Source organism: Heterodontus francisci, chromosome 16 (genome assembly GCF_036365525.1).
Source record: "Heterodontus francisci isolate sHetFra1 chromosome 16, sHetFra1.hap1, whole genome shotgun sequence".
Taxonomy (NCBI): Eukaryota; Metazoa; Chordata; class Chondrichthyes; order Heterodontiformes; family Heterodontidae; genus Heterodontus; species Heterodontus francisci.
The window spans coordinates 86,284,211-86,303,732 of NC_090386.1; the positions used below are offsets into that span (position 1 = coordinate 86,284,211).

General features: G+C 42.8%; 1 protein-coding gene across 2 annotated transcripts; it reads left to right on the top strand.

The window, feature by feature from the left end:
* The first annotated feature begins 4,356 nt into the window (after positions 1–4,356).
* On the top strand, positions 4,357–14,346 carry LOC137378286 (uncharacterized). Of its 2 annotated transcripts, none has more exons than XR_010976589.1 (2): positions 4,357–4,803; positions 11,832–14,346. XR_010976589.1 is itself a non-coding variant. In XM_068048528.1 (2 exons), the coding sequence occupies exon 1, from the start codon at positions 5,336–5,338 to the stop codon at positions 6,563–6,565; it is 1,230 nt and encodes a 409-aa protein (XP_067904629.1). In that variant the 5' UTR covers positions 4,379–5,335; the 3' UTR covers positions 6,566–7,881; positions 11,832–14,346. The 2 variants fall into 2 exon arrangements, 1 of the variants encoding a protein (XP_067904629.1); XM_068048528.1 differs by having other exon boundaries at positions 4,379–7,881.
* Positions 14,347–19,522: the final 5,176 nt, after the last annotated feature.

Sequence of the window (19,522 nt, forward strand, 5' to 3'; positions counted from 1 at the left end):
AACCAGGCTGAGAGTCCAATGTAACATGAAGAAAGAAGAACTTCAGCTTCAGATAGTTGACACTAAGCAAACTCTCCTCATCGCGACTGGTAACCCTCCACATACGAGAAGAGATTTGTAGTGTTTCACATGACACCAAGCCATTGACTGCTGAACAGATCCTGACAGATTGCAAAGATGTTTTCACAGGTCTTGGATGTGTTCCTGGTGAATATCATCTTGAAGTAGATGAGACTGTGAGGCCAACTCAACATCTTCCGAGGAGAGTTTCAGCTACCCTCAAGCCCAGCCGAAAGACAAGATAGAGGAGCTTGAAAAGATGGGAGTAACCAAGAAAGTGATAACTCTTACAGACTGAATTAGCAGCATGGTAGCAATGAAAAAACATGGAAAGTTGAGAGTGAGTTTAGATCCAAAGGACCTCAATAAAGCTTTGAAAAGATCTCACTACACCATATCAACCATTGAAGAGATTCTGCCGCAACTTGTCAAGAGAGAGGTTGGGGTGCATTTGGAGGATTCAGGAGTGGAAGGATGACTCCTCAAGAAAAGAAAATGAAATTTGATTAAAAAGGCTAATGAGACTGCTTTACCTGTTTATGTTTAGACAGAGCCTCTGTTGATTTGCCTCAGAGTTGGACATTCCAGAGTTTTTCCTGGACTGGATGGCTATGCAGTTTGGAGTGTGTTGGGAGCTCCCTAAAATTCTGAATGAACTTGAAATTAAATCAAGGCAGAAAGTATTAGTGCATCTTTGTCAGCTGTGCCTCAGTTGGTAGCACTCTTGTCACTGCATCATAAAGTCCTAGGTTCAAGTCCCACTCCAGGACTTGAGCATAAAAATCAATGTTGACACACCAGTGCAGTACTAAGAGAGTGCTGCCCTGTCGGAGGTGCTGTCTTTTGGATGAGGCGTCAAACTGAGGTCCCCATCTGTTTGCTCAGGTGGACGTAAAAGATCCATGTACTATTTCAAAGAAGAACAGGTGATTTACCCCTGGTACGTGTCCTGTCCAATATTTATTCCTCATTCAACATCACAAAAACAGATTAGCTGGTCATTATCACATTGCTGTTTGTGAGAGTTTGCTGTGAGCAAGTTGTCTGCCGTATTTCCTACATTATAACAGCAACTACACCTCAAAAAGTACTTCATTGGCTGTAAAGTGCTTTGAGACATCTGGTGGTTGTGAAAGGTGCTATTTAAATGCAAGTCTTTCTTTTCTTTTGTGGATTTTGTCAAATTTATTAAGTATTCTGTTTTCCCAAGGTGTAAATATACTGTTCCCTATAATTTTTTTTACTTGCAATGTAAATGCAAATTTTTAATGAAAGGGAGTATGATTGGATAAATAGCTTTGTACACTTTGGCTTGCTGTACACATGTGACCTCTGACATCATGATATGAAAATAAAGGCTTGATGCACCTCATGGAACATATTGAATAGCAACATATTCAAGGTAATGCAAATGAAATACAACGACTATGAGAATAGTTCGCTTCCTTGCCATAAAGGAAATGAAATATCGTCAAACCTTGCTCATACAATAGTGAAATAATGTTAGTGAGCTTTTTAATATATACAATATACCACAGGAATAAAAGATAGAGAGCAAAAATATTTTGGCAGTTTAAAAAAAAAATTGAAACAATACAAAATAGAATAACTTGCACCTCATATAAAGGACCATCCCAGAGCACTTCAACAAAGTAAAAGAAAGAAAGATGATGATCAGGAAACAAGACGGGATTAAGGGGGGTGGATGAGCATATTGGAGATGCTAAGGCAGCCTATGAGATGAGGGAAAGCAGTAAATAAATAAAAGCTATTCTATCTATCTAACACCTCTCACGCCTGCAGGACACCCCAAAATGCTTCACCAACAAAACAGTCATAACTGTTATGTAGGCAACTATCGCAGTAATTCTGCACAGAACAAGGACCCATGAACAACAAATGATGTGGATGAACAGTTAAACTGCTTTAGGTGGTGTTGGCTGAGGTTGACAAGGACACCTGGTGATCCCTACTCTTCAAATAGTGGCATAGGATGGTTTACATCCACCTGTGCAATCAGAAAGATGGCATCCTTAACAATGCAGCACTCACCCAGTACTGGAGTATCAGGTAAGATTAAATGCTGGAATAGGACTTGACCCCACAATTTTCTAACACAAAGGGGCAAGAATTAATTATTTTTGCTCCCAAGTGAATCAAAATAATAAGTAAGGCAATGTGGTCTTGGAAGAGAAGTGTGAGTTGTTACCATCATATATTTTTCACTTTTGTTGGAACGCTGTCACAAATCAATTTATGGATTTAAATAACCAACACTTTTTTTAAATGTGCATTGGTACCACTGCTGTTCTAATGACAGGGTTAGGATTAACAGTGAGAGCAGCCTAATCAGGGTTAGGTTAACACAAAGGGAGGATGACCTGGTTAGGGTCAGGATTAGTAGTATAGCACCATTGTGTTATGCAGTGGGTGAGATAGGTTCACACCCATTCAATGGGTATCCAATCTCTAGCGTGGCTCTGTGAAACTTTGAACACAGACTTGACACCAGCTGGAAAATGATGAGGGGCGTCTTCCTAGCTGCTGTTCTCCTAGAATGTCATCTATTAGCAGGGGCCCTGGATCAAGTCACCAGCTATAGCCTTTTGGCACCAGTGTACAAGCTGAAGAAACCTACAGGATAGAGACAGTGGGAATTTAACTTTAAAAAAAACACAAAGGGCAACTTGGTTAGGGTTAAAGGGCAGCCTGCTTACTATTAGAGTGAGGCAGAAATTACAGTTTTATGTCTAGTGAAATAATCTTTCTAAAGGGAAAGAGGGCGTTTTCAGTGTTATTTATGCTTTGCATTGGATGCATCATCAGCATCTTGATCCGGAATGACACTCCCAGTTTGTTAAATTATCTAAAGTAGAAATATACTTGAATTTTACATTCTTAATGGAAGACTCAAAAATATTATTAACAACAATATGCCAGTTAAATATATATATATATATATATATATATCTAAAGTGTGTTTGCGGGTGTATATAGATGCCAGTGTGCAGAGTTAAGGAAAGTTTATGCTCGTAATTTCAATTTGTTTTGTCCTCCCTCGAAGGCATAGACTTCTTGGTGTGCGGCAATTCCACAGGCACTGAGCGTGAGCCACGCTTTTAAGGATTAAGCTATTCAACCATGGGTTTATAACAGGTAAAATATACTCTATCCTCACCAAAGGCCTACACATCAAAACATCCAATGGCTGATGAGCAGTTGGGAGGAGGATCTCCGGATGCTTTTTTCCCTTCTCTAACCCAAGGAACCTGATGTCAACTGTAGTACCCTCATCACTGCCTGAGTTGGTACTAGCTAAATGAGGACAGAGTTGGATTTGAACTGGGGTTTTTGCTGGCCTATATTGCTTGCTATTTACTGGGAGCTCTTAATAACTGCAAAAAAAACAAACTGTGCTTGTAGACGAAATGCAGAATTACACCTCCTAGGATGTAATCTGTTGGCAGAGACCCTGGATCAGGTTATTCATTAAACTATTTTGGCACTGATGTACGGCCCTAGATTGGCAGATGCTAGTAAATCTTCCGTTCCTCCGAAAATAATATTTGGGGATACAGTATAACAGTAATTCGAGACACGGCATGATAAGTGTAGTGTGTTGAGAGGAAAAAGGTGACTTTGAATTATATTTTCCAAAGATCCACACCACTGGAGTTTACCTTATGTCATTTCTGGGTCAGTGTAGACTAATTGATAGAGATTGATTGCTATGTTAGTCAACAGCTCCATGATCATTTTACCATGTGATTATCAGGATACTAGAAGATGAACTAGATAGTTCTTGGGGTTTTTTTGATCTAGCAATTCCTATGTTCCTCTGCTTGAGGAGGAGTGAGATTATTGAGGTCAGGAAATTATTTATTGTCCTTTTTATTTATTTTTTTGTTCAGATTGTTCATTTGTTATTTGTCACTGTTTTATAAAAATTTGAGCCAAGTATTTTGGATACTAAGGAATTAAGGGATATGGGAATAACGCGGGAAGGTGGAGTTGAAGTAGCAGATCAGCCATGATCATATTGAATGGCGGAGCAGGCTCAAAGGGCAGAATGGCCTACTCCTGTTCCTATTTCTTATGTTCCTACCTTTTACACTTTATATTGGAGACTTGTAAGTGTGACAAATTTCAGTGTGAGATGTTGAGACATCACGGACACAATAAGCATAAGACTTTTAATATACTAGTGAAGATCCCTCGACATGGTTCATGATAAGTCAGAGAATACACTGTTTATGAGGACCATGTTAATATCTATTCTGCGACTAAAGTAAAGCTTTGTCCATTTTGTTGGCCAGGAGCTGTAAGAAATACAGAATCAGTTACAAACTGCTGGGATTGTTTGACCTGTAGTAACCTGGAGCTCGGACACTGGCCTGTGCTGGTAAAAACCAGTTTAAACTAGTTACTTTATGAGACAAGACAAATGATCGATTACAGGAAAAGGGCCTTTTTTGGACATGGTGTGATACTGGGGAATTTGGGCTTGGGCCAATTAAGAGATGTGAACGAGGTGAACAAGCTTAAACCAACTGGAAAGAGACAGCTCAGATTTGCAGAGATAAGCAACAGGATAAGAATAGAGCTTTTTGGGCATAGAGCCAGTGAAGACTCCGGAGATCAACCATCGTGGAAGCGGAAGACCCTGCATGAGCAACGCGGCGACGACGTAGAAGAGAGAGAGAGAACGGAACGTCTGGCCAGCGTTAACTCTCCCTTTTTCGGGTAATATCCTTTGTATTCTGTGACTAGGTCAGGGAAAGGTCAGAGGAACCTAGTGGGTGTGCTTATGAATTCTAGCTAGTTTTGTTATTAACTGGATAACTTAGTGGGATTTGTATGCTTTTGTCTAACTAAGTGTATAAGCCTTATTCTTACATTGTACAACAAAGTGAATATAGTAAATTGATAGTTAAAGAAAGGACTGAGTTCCTCCTCTTTGTACTAAGCCAGTAACTGTAGCTGTGGATTAAGCTGGAGGGTGGCTCTCTTGAAACCTGATATCCCAAACACTCAGCCTGAGCCTGAATTAAGAGGACTTCAGTCCCACGTGATGGCCAGGATCAACAGTGTGTAGGGAATAAAGGGGACAAGGGGGAGTTGACTCCGCACCACGGTTTACATAATTGGCGTCCCTGGGCGGACCCGAGGATAAATCTCTCCGTTGAATCAGCGGGAGACTCGAGCCGAACCGAATTGGCAAAGTACAGAGAGAACAGGAACTTAGGGGTTAATTTGTAGCTACTAACATAAGACGATGAAACAAAGGGAATCTCCAAATCTTGCAGACTCAGATTGTTTTGATTGGAAAAGATTCCTCCAAAAATACGTAATAGCGAAGTGGCCGCAATACGGAGAATATGCTGGTCACACTAGCAATAAGGGAAAACCCGTAGGGGAAGCCCTTTGGAAGATTGCACAAGCAAAGATGTCAGCTAGGAAATTTAAAAAGATACAGAAGTCAGTAGCTATCGGCTGTTTACTTGAGGAATGGATAGAATGCCAACAGCAGGCTAAAAATAAGCAGGAAAGACTAGAGGAAGAGAACAAAAAACTCCGTGAGGAGACAGCCCGCCTTAGTGAAAAAGAAACTGATTTGCAGGGACAGAGAAGTGAGGATTTGATGCATATGAACCAATATCAGTTACAGTGTGAAAAACTAGTTAAGGAAAAAAGTAGGCGAGAGGGAGAAGCCCAAGCAGCTAAAGCGGAGGTGGAAGGATGGAAGCAGCAATGTAGTGATTTAAAAACTGCCATGAATGTAATTCAGAGAGCAGCTCAGGAAAAGAGAAGTAATTCAGGTGATCACACAAAGTGCCAAAAATACATAGTGAGACTGCAAGAACAGCTAGCCATGCAGAGAGGTATAATCTGTGCTGTTGTACCCGAAGGAAGTGAGGAGAACGGTGAAGGGGGCATAGATTGGAATGAGTTAGCAGACGAAGCGGCTAGATACGGCCATGATGATGGAGACCCTCTACCCGAGGATCCTCCGCCAGCATATGAGCCAGAGCCAAAGGAGCCATCGGCCCCCATGGCCCCCCTTGTGACCACTAGGGCAGCGAAAGGGGCAGATGGCCAGGTGGCAGCTGGCCCGCGTATGACATATTCCACTCCAATGGGGGTACAGCAATTGAGGGATATTGCGAAAGACATTGGGACGTGCGCACCCGGGGATGATCCTAGGGAGCTGTTCCAAGCGGTCAGTCAACAGAGAGGAATACACAGCTTAGATGATGCTGAAGAGAGAAAATTAATTATAATGTGCCTACACCCACACATACACTCTGCCCTACCGGAGGAACAAAAACCCGGTAGAGGCACAAATGAGGATTTAAAAGAACAAGTATTAAATGTCATGGGCGCTAATAGAGGGGATCCAGTGGAGGCGCTAACGAAATGCTATCAAAGAAAAGGTGAACACCCTGTCGCGTTTGTGGCTCGCATCTGGCGGTGTTTCAAGGGGTATATGGCGCGAACTAGATAGAGCCAATCCAACCCCAAAGATTAGAAACCGATGGCTGAGAACGCTGGTGTCACATGGCACTGAGGAGTCAAGAAGGGCACTAGATCAATTTGATCCCTCTGATGATACGCACACAGAGGCTTGGATACTCAGGAGGATGGTTAGAGCATGGGAGAAGGAAACAACAAAATTCTCCAAGGTCCCTGGGGGAAAGGTGATGCCTGTAAAAGATCAAACGATAACCTGGAGAAATGAAGGGAGGGGAACTACACAAGGGGCACCCCACCCAGCCTTTCAGACAGGAGGAAGGGGTAGAGGCATTGGGAGAGGATCCGTCCTAGGAAAAGGGAGAACTCCGGGCGGGCCGACCCACTGCTACAATTGTGGCCAGGAGGGACATTTCAAAAGAGAATGCCCAAACCTGAGACGAGAAAATGTACGTCAGGGAGGAGGCCAGAACAAACGCCAGAGCCTACCAGTGGAAGGACCGAATAGGTCAAATCCTCAATGTGATATACTAGAGATAGCACCGTCTTCGGGGTTGTACCCTGAATTACAATGACGGTTGCAGGCCTCTCCGTTATGGGTGTGTGACACGTGGTGGGATAACACAGGGAGACCCCTAGTGAATGGTAGGGTTGGAGGCCGCCCTGTCACGTGCCTTTGGGACACTGGAGGATCCCGAACCACCGTAAACACCACCAATGTTAGTAAAGTAGATTGCAAAATTCAAAGTAAACTAGTTTTACGTGGATTCACAGGACATTCACAAGTGGGATATGTGAGCGTCCCGTTGGAAGTCAGTGTGGGGGACGTAGCAATAGAGCACTCAGTGGTTCTCATTAAGTTACCCAGAGAACAAGAACATATATTAGGGTGTGATTACATGGCTAAAGCAGGACTCTGTTTTGACCCTGTTAATTGCGCGATTTGGCAAATGCCCTTGGGCATGGGTAGTATAAATCACATATCCGTCCAGGTGGGGGAATACCAGGATAGGATATGCACGTTCGGGGAACTGTGGACAAGACCAGAAGAAATGAGTAGCGATAGTGAAGTACAACAAATTATCACACTGAATTCAATAGTATTTGCTCGACATAAACATGATTGTGGTAAAATGACCGGGAGTGTGTATATACAGGGCCCAGACCCCAAACCACAGAAGCAGTATGGTTTTTCGAAACAGGCAGAAGAGGAGGTGGGAAAGGATACAGAGTTTGTTGCTACAAAGGATATTAAGACCGGTAGCCTCCATTAACGACTCACCAATTTGGCCGGTGAGGAAACTGGACGGCAGCTGGCGACTAACGATAGACTATCGAGAATTAAATAAGGTAACCCCATTAACGGCCCCTACCGTAGCAACTCGCCCAGAGACGATAGTTAAACAAAATGAGGACGCACAGTGGTTCTCGGTTTTAGACATAAGTAACGGCTTTTGGTCTATTCCACTGGAGAAAGAATGCCAATATAAATTTGCGTTTACCTTCCAAAGACAACAATATACATGGACCGCCCTGCCACAGGGATTTCATAATTCCACGTCTATATTTCACCAACGTTTAAGGGAAGGGTTAAAAAGGTTCTCAAAGCCTGAATGTCTGGTGCAGTATGTAGATGGCTTACTGCTACAAACTGAAACGGAACAGGAACATTATCAGTTACTAAGTGAATTACTACAATTGTTACATGAATTGGGACTAAAAGTAAACCCTAAAAAAGCGCAAGTTATGAAACAGAAGGTTACTTACTTGGGAATGATCTTGACACCGGGAAAGAGAGAAATTGACCAACGGAGGGTAGTAGCAGTTGGCAGACTTCCACCCATTTGGTAAACATATCTATTATTACTAGAATGTATTTAAACCCTCCTGGAGTGGGGGGTAAGGGTCCTACATAGTCTATCTGTAAATTAGTCCAAGGCCCTTCTACTGGTCTAGTATGTCGGAGGGCCCCTTTCTTGACATTCCTATCTGGGTTGTGTTGTGCACAGATCAAACAATTCTTGACGTAGTGTTCCACGTCCCCTTTCATTCCAGGCCACCAGCACACCTCCTTTATCCTTTCCAGGGTACTCTCTGTCCCTTTATTTTATTCATTTATTCAGAGATACAGCACTGAAACAGGCCCTTCGGCCCACCGAGTCTGTGCCGACTATCAACCACCCATTTATACTAATCCTACACTAATCCCATATTCCTACCACATCCCTACGTGTCCCTATATTCCCCTACCACCTACCTATACTAGGGGCAATTTATAATGGCCAATTTACCTATCAACCTGCAAGTCTTTGGTGGTGGGAGGAAACCGGAGCACCCGGCGAAAACCCACGCAGACACAGGGAGAACTTGCAAACTCCACACAGGCAGTACCCAGAATTGAACCCGGGTCCCTGGAGCTGTGAGGCTGTGGTGCTAACCACTGCTCTTCATGCATTTTCTTTCTCTGCATATGGCTCACACATTTCCTGTCAACAAATCTCTTTCCCTGTCGCCTCTCAGGTATTTCTCATGGATTCTGTAAATTTGCTTCTCTTTCTCTTCTTATGGAAATCGAATGCCAGGCTTCACGCTTTGAGCCCTTCTATATGGCTACAAATTGTCCCCATAAGTCATGGTACCAGTGGATTATTTGGTTTCGTCCCCCCTCTGGCACTATGAATTTTCCTTCACATAAAACCACTCCATCTTGAATATATATCCCCTTGTACTCGTTGTATGTATCTGACTCCACGCCTTCTATCAGTTTTTTCAATTATTCATCTTTCTTCTGATCCTCTGTTAAATCCATGACCTTAACCTGTTTTCCTTTCTGTTCCCCAATGTCCTCAATCGGTGGCTGCCATTCCTGCCCACTAACAGCACCTTGTTTGGCTAGCTCATCCGCTTTCCTGTTCCCTTCCGGAGTACGTCTTGAATGAGCTTTTACCTTTGTGATCCCATATCCTTTCCCCTGTGCTCCTACAAAGATGTATCTTAATAATGGAGCCAATGGAAGGGGCTTCCCATCCGCTGAGACAAAACCTCTCGCCTCCCATAAGGGCAAGTGTTCCGTGAGGTTATTACAGATATACATGCTATCAGAATATATAACCGATCCAGGCGGGAAGTATTCCGGGTGGCCAACTACATATGTGACGGCTGCTAATTCTGCCACCTGCGCACTCATGGTTTTAGGCAATTTTAAGGCTGCGTCAAATTTTTCCTGACCGTGTTCGTCTTCTACATATATCCCGCACCCAGTCTTCCACTCGCCATCCTGTACTGATGAGGAACCATCCACAAAAATTTTTCAGTGGGGTTCTTCTTGTTCCTTTGCATCTTTGCCTTCTGTCCCCGTTGCTTTCTCCAATCCACTCCTACCCCCTCCTTTTTGTTTTGATACAAATGGTCCCTTGGGATCATTTGCTATCATGACTTGACACTCATGTTTCTCTCCTTGATACACTAGGTTGTCTGCCAACATACTGGTAGTTTTTACTCCTTTCACGTTTATGTTTCTTCCCTGCAACAATAGTGTCCACCTAACAATTCAGTTCTGACTTACTGACCCATCTTTGATCCTACCGTCTAATAGTAACTGTACAGGGGTATGTTCTGTCAGTATTGTAAGTGGGTTCAGTCCCACTGTAAGTAAAATACTGTACTGCCCAAAAAACTGCAAACAAATGTTTCTCGCACGTCGTATACCCTTGCTCTACCGGTGAAAGCATACACGAGGCATATGCTGCTGGTCTCAATTTCCTGTGTGTCTCCTGTAACAGAACTGCTGAGAGGGTGGTGTCTGTGGTAGCTACCTCCAATGAAAACGGCTCAGTTGGATTTGGGGTTTTCAGAGCAGGCGCAGCAGCTAGTGCCTGCTTTAAATCTGAAATGGCCTGTGTGTGTTCAGTTTTCCACTCCCACGCCACATTCTTTTTCAATAGTTCCATTAATGGGGCCACTTTTGTAGCGAATCCATCAATGTGGTCCCTGCAATATCCCACCAAACCCAGAAAAGATCTCAACCCTTTTACATCCCGGATTGAGAGGCTGGCGGCTGCTGATCTCTGCTTGTTCCAGATCCCGTTTACCGGGTGGTGGTGGCACCCCTCCACCGCCTTTGTTCGGCGGAGAGTTTCATCTGTTGACTTTTTTTAATTAAAATAAAACCACCCAGTTTGTATATTTATACATTCTAGTAATAGTATTTATGTTTACCAAATGGGTGGAAGCTTTCCCAATCAGAACAAATACAGCCAAAGTCACCGCGAAAATTCTGTTAGAAAGGGTATTCACTCGGTGGGGTTTACCCCGAAGCATAGAATCAGATCAGGGAACACATTTTACAGCCAAGTAATGCAAAATGTCATGACCCTCTTCGGGGTTAAACAGAAATTCCACATACCCGATAGACCACAGTCTAGTGGAATTGTGGGAAGGATGAATCGGACATTGAAAAACATGATAGCTAAAATGGTACAGCAGCATAAGGCGACCTGGCAGGTTGTTTTGCCCTATGTGTTGATGGTAATCAGGAATACCGTAGCTTCATCAACAGGCTATACTCCCTATAAACTCATGACGGGAAGGGACATGAGAGGAATGGAGGGGTTGGTAGGTTTGGACTTGTCCGAACCCGAGGTGGACAGTATTATATCAGAAAAATGGGTACAACAATTAGTAGAAACAGTGAGGGAAGCAAATTACGTGGCAGCTCACCAACAGGGAAAGAAGAGACAGCAAAGCCAGGCTTATTTCGATGTGAAAGCCAGCCCGATAGAGCTGAGACCCGGACAAAGGGTAATGATCAGAATATACCAGCCCATCTCATTTTTGAGTCCAAAGTTCGCCGGTCCCTATGAGATAGTAGATAAAGCTAGTCCATCCGTATATAAAGTATTGACGGCGCCAGATAAGAGTGGCTGGTATCACATTAATCAGTTAAAGTTAGTAGGAGAAAAACAAGATAATCACAGTTGGCATGTGATGCTTGATGCTACCGATGTTCCGATCGAAGGTCAGGGAGATCAAGAGCAGGATCAACTGCGGATCCAAGCGGAAGTGTTTGAAAGACAACCTGAAGTTGTACATCCACATACAGAGGGAAATCGAGGGAAAAAAGAAAGAAAAATAAAGAAAACAGGGGAAGTAAGTGGGCTAGGAGAAATGGACAGTTAGAATCATTAACATATTGGGAACAAGATATAGACAGTCTGGCTCAGTGTATGGAAAGACTGGACTTAAAATAGGATAAGAAAGAAACTGTAAATAAGAGCAGAAATTACACTTGTATATTACAGGTCCAACCCACAATGAAGAGGGTGATACGTTGCATTACAATTGGATTGACCATATTTGGGACTATAGGTGAATCCGCATCGGAGCTATCACAACGAATGAATGTGCCTGAAGCAGTGTCGACGCGGGAAGATTATCCCATGGCCAGAAACAACTTTGCTCGGCAGATCAAGATAGTTCGAACCAACAAAGGACAGCGAGAAGATTTAAATTTGTATTATGCGGGAGTAGATGGGTTGGCGTGCGCGGGAAAAACATTGGGTATACTGGAGGGAAAAGAAGTTTGACCTTAACTGACAGAGTGTTAGGTACCTGTGACGAGGATAGAGGAAGATATTATGTTGGGGCAGTGTTTCATATTCCCCGACACGGGAGTAATTTGACCTACCCTTTAAAAGAGAGTCCATAACGTGGGCAAGTACCAGGAGGGTATTTGGATATCAAGGGGGGAATCACTGGGCCTGTCCGGAAGAGACAACGAGACAGAAACTTACAAATTGCGGGCTCAGCACCTATGAAAATTGTTCATTGTCCATTTTGCCTGTAAATAACCAGACCTTTTTACAATATGCCCTTGTAGGGCAAACGTATTACATAGCCACGGCTGCTATGAATTACAACAAGGGATGGAAACAGTGCCCTCTGGAGGGACACAATGTAGCCATTCACAATGTAATCTCGGACCTGGTTGTTGGTGGACAAGTACTGCCTAAGCCAATAAAGAGATTCGTGATAAAGGAGAATCTTACGGTTCAACGTACTGATACAGATCAAGAGGTACGGGAATATATTGTCACCGAATTATCACCCATCCCACACCTAACAGCGGATTGGGCACAAATAGCAGAAGAGGCAAAAGAGATAATTCATCAATGGAATAAACACACTAAAACAATTAGAACTCATGCTGACAAGGCAAATGAACTGTTGCGTGACCCAGGGTTTTGGAGTATGTTTTGGAATTGGAGATCTAATGTTCAAATACATCCATGGGTCAGAATTGTATCACATATTGCTGTCATAGTGATTCTATGTGCGCTAATAATTGTTGTATTCAATGTATATCAGCTTAGAAGGTGGAAAAATTAACCTTTGCGAAGATTGGATGATGGGACTATAATGAAACAGAAGGAATGGTTATCAATGTGAACAAAAAACTGAAAAAAAAACAACTGTATATACTAAGTGTTATAACATATCTTTTTATATGTAACAGTATTGCACACCCACTGGGGGACAATGACGTTCTCGGGAATGGTTCACAGAGAATGGAAACTTGATGATCCTAAGATAAGTATCTTTGGATCATGAGGGGGGAGATGTTGGCCAGGGGCTGTAAGAAATACAGAATCAGTTACAAACTGCTAGGATTGTTTGACCTGTAGTAACCTGGAGCTCGGACACTGGCCTGTGCTGGTAAAAACCAGTTTGAACTAATAACTTTATGAGACAAGACAAAGGATCGATCACAGGAAAAGGGCCTTTTTTGGACACGGTGTGATACTGGGGAGTTTGGGCTTGGGCCAATTAAGAGATGTGAACGAGGTGAGCAAGCTTAACCCAACCGGAAAGAGACAGCTCAGATTTGGAGAGATAAGCAACAGGATAAGAATAGAGCTTTTTGGGCATAGAGCCAGCGAAGACTCCGGAGATCAACCATCGTGGAAGCGGAAGACCCTGCATGAGCAACGCGGCGACAACGTAGAAGAGAGAGAGAGAACGGAACGTCTGGCCAGCGTTAACTCTCCCTTTTTCGGGTAATATCCTTTGTATTCTGTGACTAGGTCAGGGAAAGGTCAGAGGAACCTAGTGGGTGTGCTTATGAATTCTAACTAGTTTTGTTATTAACTGGATAACTTAGTGGGATTTGTATGCTTTTGTCTAACTAAGTGTATAAGCCTTATTCTTACATTGTACAACAAAGTGAATATAGTAAATTGATAGTTAAAGAAAGGACTGAGTTCCTCCTCTTTGTACTAAGCCAGTAACTGTAGCTGTGGATTAAGCTGGAGGGTGGCTCTCTTGAAACCTGATATCCCAAACACTCAGCCTGAGCCTGAATTAAGAGGACTTCAATCCCACGTGACGGTCAGGATCAACTGTGTGCAGGAAATAAAGGGGACAAGGGGGAGTTGACTCCGCGCCACGGTTTACACTTTGAGGTTCCAAATATAGCATTTTCATAAGCCCACTGCCACTCCACTTAGTTGTCCATTAAGACCATCCTCAAAACCACCTTTTTGACCAAGTTTTTGGCCAGCCCTCCTACTAGCTCCATCTTTGCCTTGGCAACCATATTGTGATTACACCTCTGTGAAGTGCTTTGGATCGATTTCTACATTGAAGACACAGTATAAATGCAAGTAGCTGCTGCTGCTGTTAAGTAAACATTGGGTGAGGTCAGATTTTAATTGATTTTTAGGATGCAGATTACAATCCTGACTTTATTTCTATTTTTTCAACTCAACCGTATTTTAGGTATTTAAATAAAATGGGAAGCAATATATTGGCCAATAATATTTACTCTTGAATACTTCCTGGAGATCTTTTCTGACTCAAAATTATTTTCTGAGTTCAAAGTAAATTCTTGAATTAATGGGGGCAATATTAGTCTTTGACAGTGGCTCAAAATGGAAACTAGAATTGGGCGCAGTGTAAATTTGCCACATGATTCTGTCTTCTGAATTTCTGAAGATGAAGAAAACAAGCATGAATCAACTGATGAGGGAAACAAGCTACAGCTGTCCCCTGTGATGTCAAGCCACAAGAGGTCCTCACACCTGTGGCAGGTATTGCAACCTCATTAAAGATCACTAACTTTAAAACAAGAGATATGAACATCCCAGTTAAAGAATCATGCAACAAGATTTCACATTTTAAGACTTTTACTATAACAACTACAAGGGCACTGAGGGAGCTGGATTAGCAACAGTGATGCTGTTTGTCACATGGCTCGGGTTAGGCTTAGAGCAGAAGCCCTGGTAACAGGGGCAGAAAAGTGACAAGCGCATCTTTGATTGGACAAGCCTAGTAGTAACAGAGAGCAGCTGGATGGGCAGAAAAAAAACTGACACGTTTTCTGGTTGTGTGTCAGTGTGTGTGTGATTTTACCTTCTGGAAAGAGATAAAAGTCAAGTGCTGCTGAAGTGTCAAAAAAGGACAGAAGAAGGAGAGAATTCCAAGGAAGAACAGAAGACTACAACCCAGCTTGCTTTCCCCCAATTCCCTAAAAGATTCTGTGAAGTCCACTGTGTCGATTTGTCTTGTTTCCTGTATTTGAGGTAAGCCTGCCAGATGTAATTCTGAATGCCGCTTGAAGAGAACTGTTCCGAAGATCAGTGGCCTGTCTGCGTGTGCTCGGGGGTTGGACTGTGTGCCTGTTTTGGTACAGCATGTCTCATCTGCTATTCATTTCAGGGATGGGCAAGTGATCTGCCCAGGTGTGTTTTTTTTTGGTCTATAATAGAACTCTGATCTAAAAATCCCTCTTTATTTTTTTGGTTAACCAGTGTATATGTGTGTGGGTGTGAAGGGACTAAGGTAAAAAAGGACTTGAAAATTTGGTTAAGGTAGAAAGGGGACTTTTAAAATTTAATGTTGGATTTTTAACAATTTGATCTGTATGATATTGTTTTATTTCATTACTGGTTAAGACTTGTTTTATAATAAACTGTTAATTTTGTTGTTCAGTAAAGAAACCTGGTTAGTGTGTTCTATTCTGGGAAAAATAGTCCATCTGATTGACTGTTTCAGTAAGTGGAAAAAGTTTAAATAATATGTTGCGACCTAAGGAGAAGTGGGACTGAATTAACAGTGCACTCCTCCCGCCTCGGTCGTAACAATAGCTGACTTCTACCCCCTTTTATTCTAGTCCTCTCGATACAAAGACCAGCATTCCATTAGCATTTTCGATTATTTTCTGTACCTGATCATGACATTTTAATGATCTATGTACATGATTCCCTTAGTCTCTTTGGACCTCCATTGTTTCCAGCTTTTCATCATATAGGAAGTAATCTGTTCTATCCTTTTTAGGTCCAAAGTGGATGACCTCACATTTGCCTATATTGAAATCCATATACCTCAGCTTTACCCATTCATTTAACATATAAATACCTCTTTGTAATTTTATGCTTCCATCTACAATGCTTAAAACGTTGCCTATCTTTGTGTCACCAGCAAACTTGCATATGTGGCTCTCTATCCCATTGTCTAAGTTGTTAATAACTATGGTGAATACTTGAGGCCCCGGCACAGGTCCCTGTGGGACACCACTAGTCACATCCTGCCAATTAGTGTACCTGTTCATTATCCCTACTCTCTGTATCCTGCTACTCAGCCGATTTCCTAACCAGGTCAATAATTTGCCTGCAATTCTATAAGTTCCAATTTTAGCCAACAGTCCCTTATGAGGGGCCTTATCAAATGCCTTCTGGAAATCCCATATAAATAACATCCATGGATATTCTCCTGTCCATTACTTCATCACCTCTTCAAAAATCTTATCAGGTTTTTCAGGCTTGACCTCTCATTTACAAATCCACATTGGCTCTCTCTGGTTAGGCTGAAAATTTTCAAAGTGTTCAGTCACACTATCCTTAATTATAGACTCTAGTAATTTCCCAACAACAAATATAAGGCTAAATGGTCTATAATTCCACGATTTCCATCTCTCAGCTTTCTTAATAATGGACTGACACGTGCAATTTTCCAAACTACAGGAATGGTTCCTGAAGCGAGGGGCTGAATTTTAAAGGCCCCCCGACGTCAGGGGTCGGGGGTTGTGGCGGGGGATGGGGGGGTGCTGAAAATGCCTCCAGCAGAGGCCCGCCACAGGCCTTGACGCCGGGAAGGCCCAGCCCGATATTGCCGGTGGCAGCGAAGCCTCGTGGCGGCCCCCCTGCTGCTTGGTGACAGGACCCAAATTTAAATATGCAAATTAATTTAAATAAAGAAATTAATTACCTTCTCACCTCTGCCTTCCACCCCGCTGCAATATTGGCCCTCCCACACCTTCGGATCCCCATCTGGGGATCGGAGACGGAACACTGGTGGGGAGGGGGTGCAGGTAAGTTTTTCAGTGCGAGAGGAGGGGGAGTGAGGTCAAACTAAAATCACTGGTTTAGGGGATGGTGGGAAGGGTTGGGGTTTAAAGTTTATGTACTTGTGGGGGGGGAGGTCAAGTGGACAGGGGGAGTGTTTTCAGGGGGGAGAGGGTAAGTAATGAATATTATGGCTACTCGGGGGGGGGGGGGTGTGGGAGAGGGGCAATTTAAGTTTTTTAATTAAACTTACCTTTAAATATTTAAGTTGAAAGTTAGGGCTCAAAGCCCTTTAGAAATGGCAGCAGCACCTGCGCAAAGGCAGCTGGCACCATTGCCAGGGATGGTCCGCCCACCCCCTCCATGTCATTGGGTGGGGGTGGGGGCAGTCCGCCCTGGCCATTTAAATGAGCCGCCACATTCAATATGGCAGCAGTTCTGTGACATGCGACCCACCGATTATGGCGGCAGAAGTATAAATTTCAGCCCTAGAGAACTTTGGAAGATTACAGTTACAGAGGATGGTGGGAAGGGTTGGAGTTTAAAGTTTATGTACTTGGGGGGGTGGGGGGGGAGGTCAAGTGGGCAGGGGAAGTGTTTTTGGGGGGAGAGGGCAACAGTTAAGACATCTCCAACATCCCACAAGTACATAAACTTTAAACCCCAACCCTTCCCACCATCCCCTAAACCAATGATTTTAGTTTGACCTTACTCCCCCTCCTCTCGCACTGAAAAACTTACCTACCTCCTTTAAAATTGGTGAATCTTTCCAAACTTCATTTTAAAGTGTTTAATGACACCATTTGTTTTTTCCTAACAAATGTCACAGTTGAATGCCAGCAAAATTAATTCTAATTGGAAAAAGAGCGATTTGGGAACCAGCAATGTAACTCATATATATTGATCTGCGTCTCTTGAGAATGGTACCTATGTATTAATATTTACTTACTGTTGATAGGGTCATCCAGTTTCATTTTTTTCTTTAAGTTTGCCTTTTTTTGTGAAATTTGTTTCAAAAGTGACTGCAGCATGATCACTCAGGTGTTTACCCTGGTGACAGATCACAAGTTAGGTTAGTGAGGAAGGCCATTTGACCTATTTCAGTCCTCTGATCCAAAAAGAACTTACAATACCCAACATGCCATCCATCTATTTTTCATAAATTATTCCATGACTTTTGCCTTTATGACCATTACCGGATTTCCCAACTATAAGTTGATCATTGGTCCAATTGTCTTCAGTAGTCCAAGTCAGGAGTGTGATGGAATACTCTCCACTTGCCTCGATGGGTGCAGCTCCAACAACACTCAAGAAGCTCGACACCATCCAGGACAAAGCAGCCTGCTTGCTTGGCACCCCATCCACCAACATTCACTCCCTCCACCACTGATGCACAGTGGCAGCAGTATGTACCATCTACAAGATGCACTGCAGCAACACACAAAGACTGCTTAGACAGCATCTTCCAAAGCCGCGACCCCTACCATCTAGAAGGACAAGGGCAGCAGATGCATGGGTACACCACCACCTGCAAGTTCCCCTCCAAACCACACACCATCCTGACTTGGAACTATATCGCCGTTCCTTCACTGTCGCTGGGTCAAAATCCTGGAACTCCCTTCCGAACAGCACTGTGGGTATACCTATCCCACATGGACTGCAGTGGTTCAAGAAGGCAGCTCACCACCACCTTCTCAAGGGCAATTAGGGATGGGCAATAAATTCTGGCCTAGCCAGTGATGCCCATATCCCATGAATGAAATAAAAAAAGCCCACTTTACCTGAATGTTACACTTGTTCTTGATTCCCCATTTGCAATGCCAGGGGAGAGTGTCATATTAAAATTATAGGTCAGGGTGAAATTGCTGTCTACAGAACATTGTTCCCTCTTGTCTTTTCCATCACACTTTTGTCTCAACTTTGTTCCATTATAAATTCCTATGTCTATATTTACAATGGAAATCACCAATGTGCAATTACAAGATGATGAATTTACAATTAGGTGTCTTTTCCCCACTGTAGACTCAAAGTCCTGGCTGAAACTCTTGAGAATTGACTTTTTTTTTCTGATAACTAAATTTTCCAATGCCCAAAATAAGAGTTTAAACAAAGTTTTTGAAAAAAATAATTTCAGATAACACAATTAATTTTAGTATTGCTGAAAATAAAGACATTTTGTAGAAGCTTTTCGTCTTATAATCATCAGGACTATTCACAAGAATAACAATGCAAGGGAGGCAACAAATATATAATGTATGAGAAGAGAGTGCTGATTGGTTGGCAAATGGACTGTGATTGGTAGAGGTGTTTCCATGGAGAATGCACCAGTTTATGGTGACTTACAGTTAACTGCCAAGCTTTGTTTGAAATTTAAACCAGGCAACTTGAGTCTGATTGGTCATTGCCCTAAGGAATGAACCAGTGAATGACTGCCACTTATTTTGTTTAGCTGAAAGAGGTGCAATGTGTGTACATTGTCATGCAGGCCCCCACCTGCCAAGAATGAGGCATATTAATTTTGTCATACGAACATTGATTTTAAACTGTTGCTGGAGTGAAGAAAGGACACTTGGCTGGAAAAATATTTGCATACTAACAGACAGTGCTTGGAGAGACAAATGACTATTGCCTGGTACACTTAACCCAAAATG

Excerpts from the sequence above, each read along its gene's own strand:
- LOC137378286 (XM_068048528.1), top strand. The coding sequence starts at position 5,336 with ATGAAACAAAGGGAATCTCCAAATCTTGCAGACTCAGATTGTTTTGAT.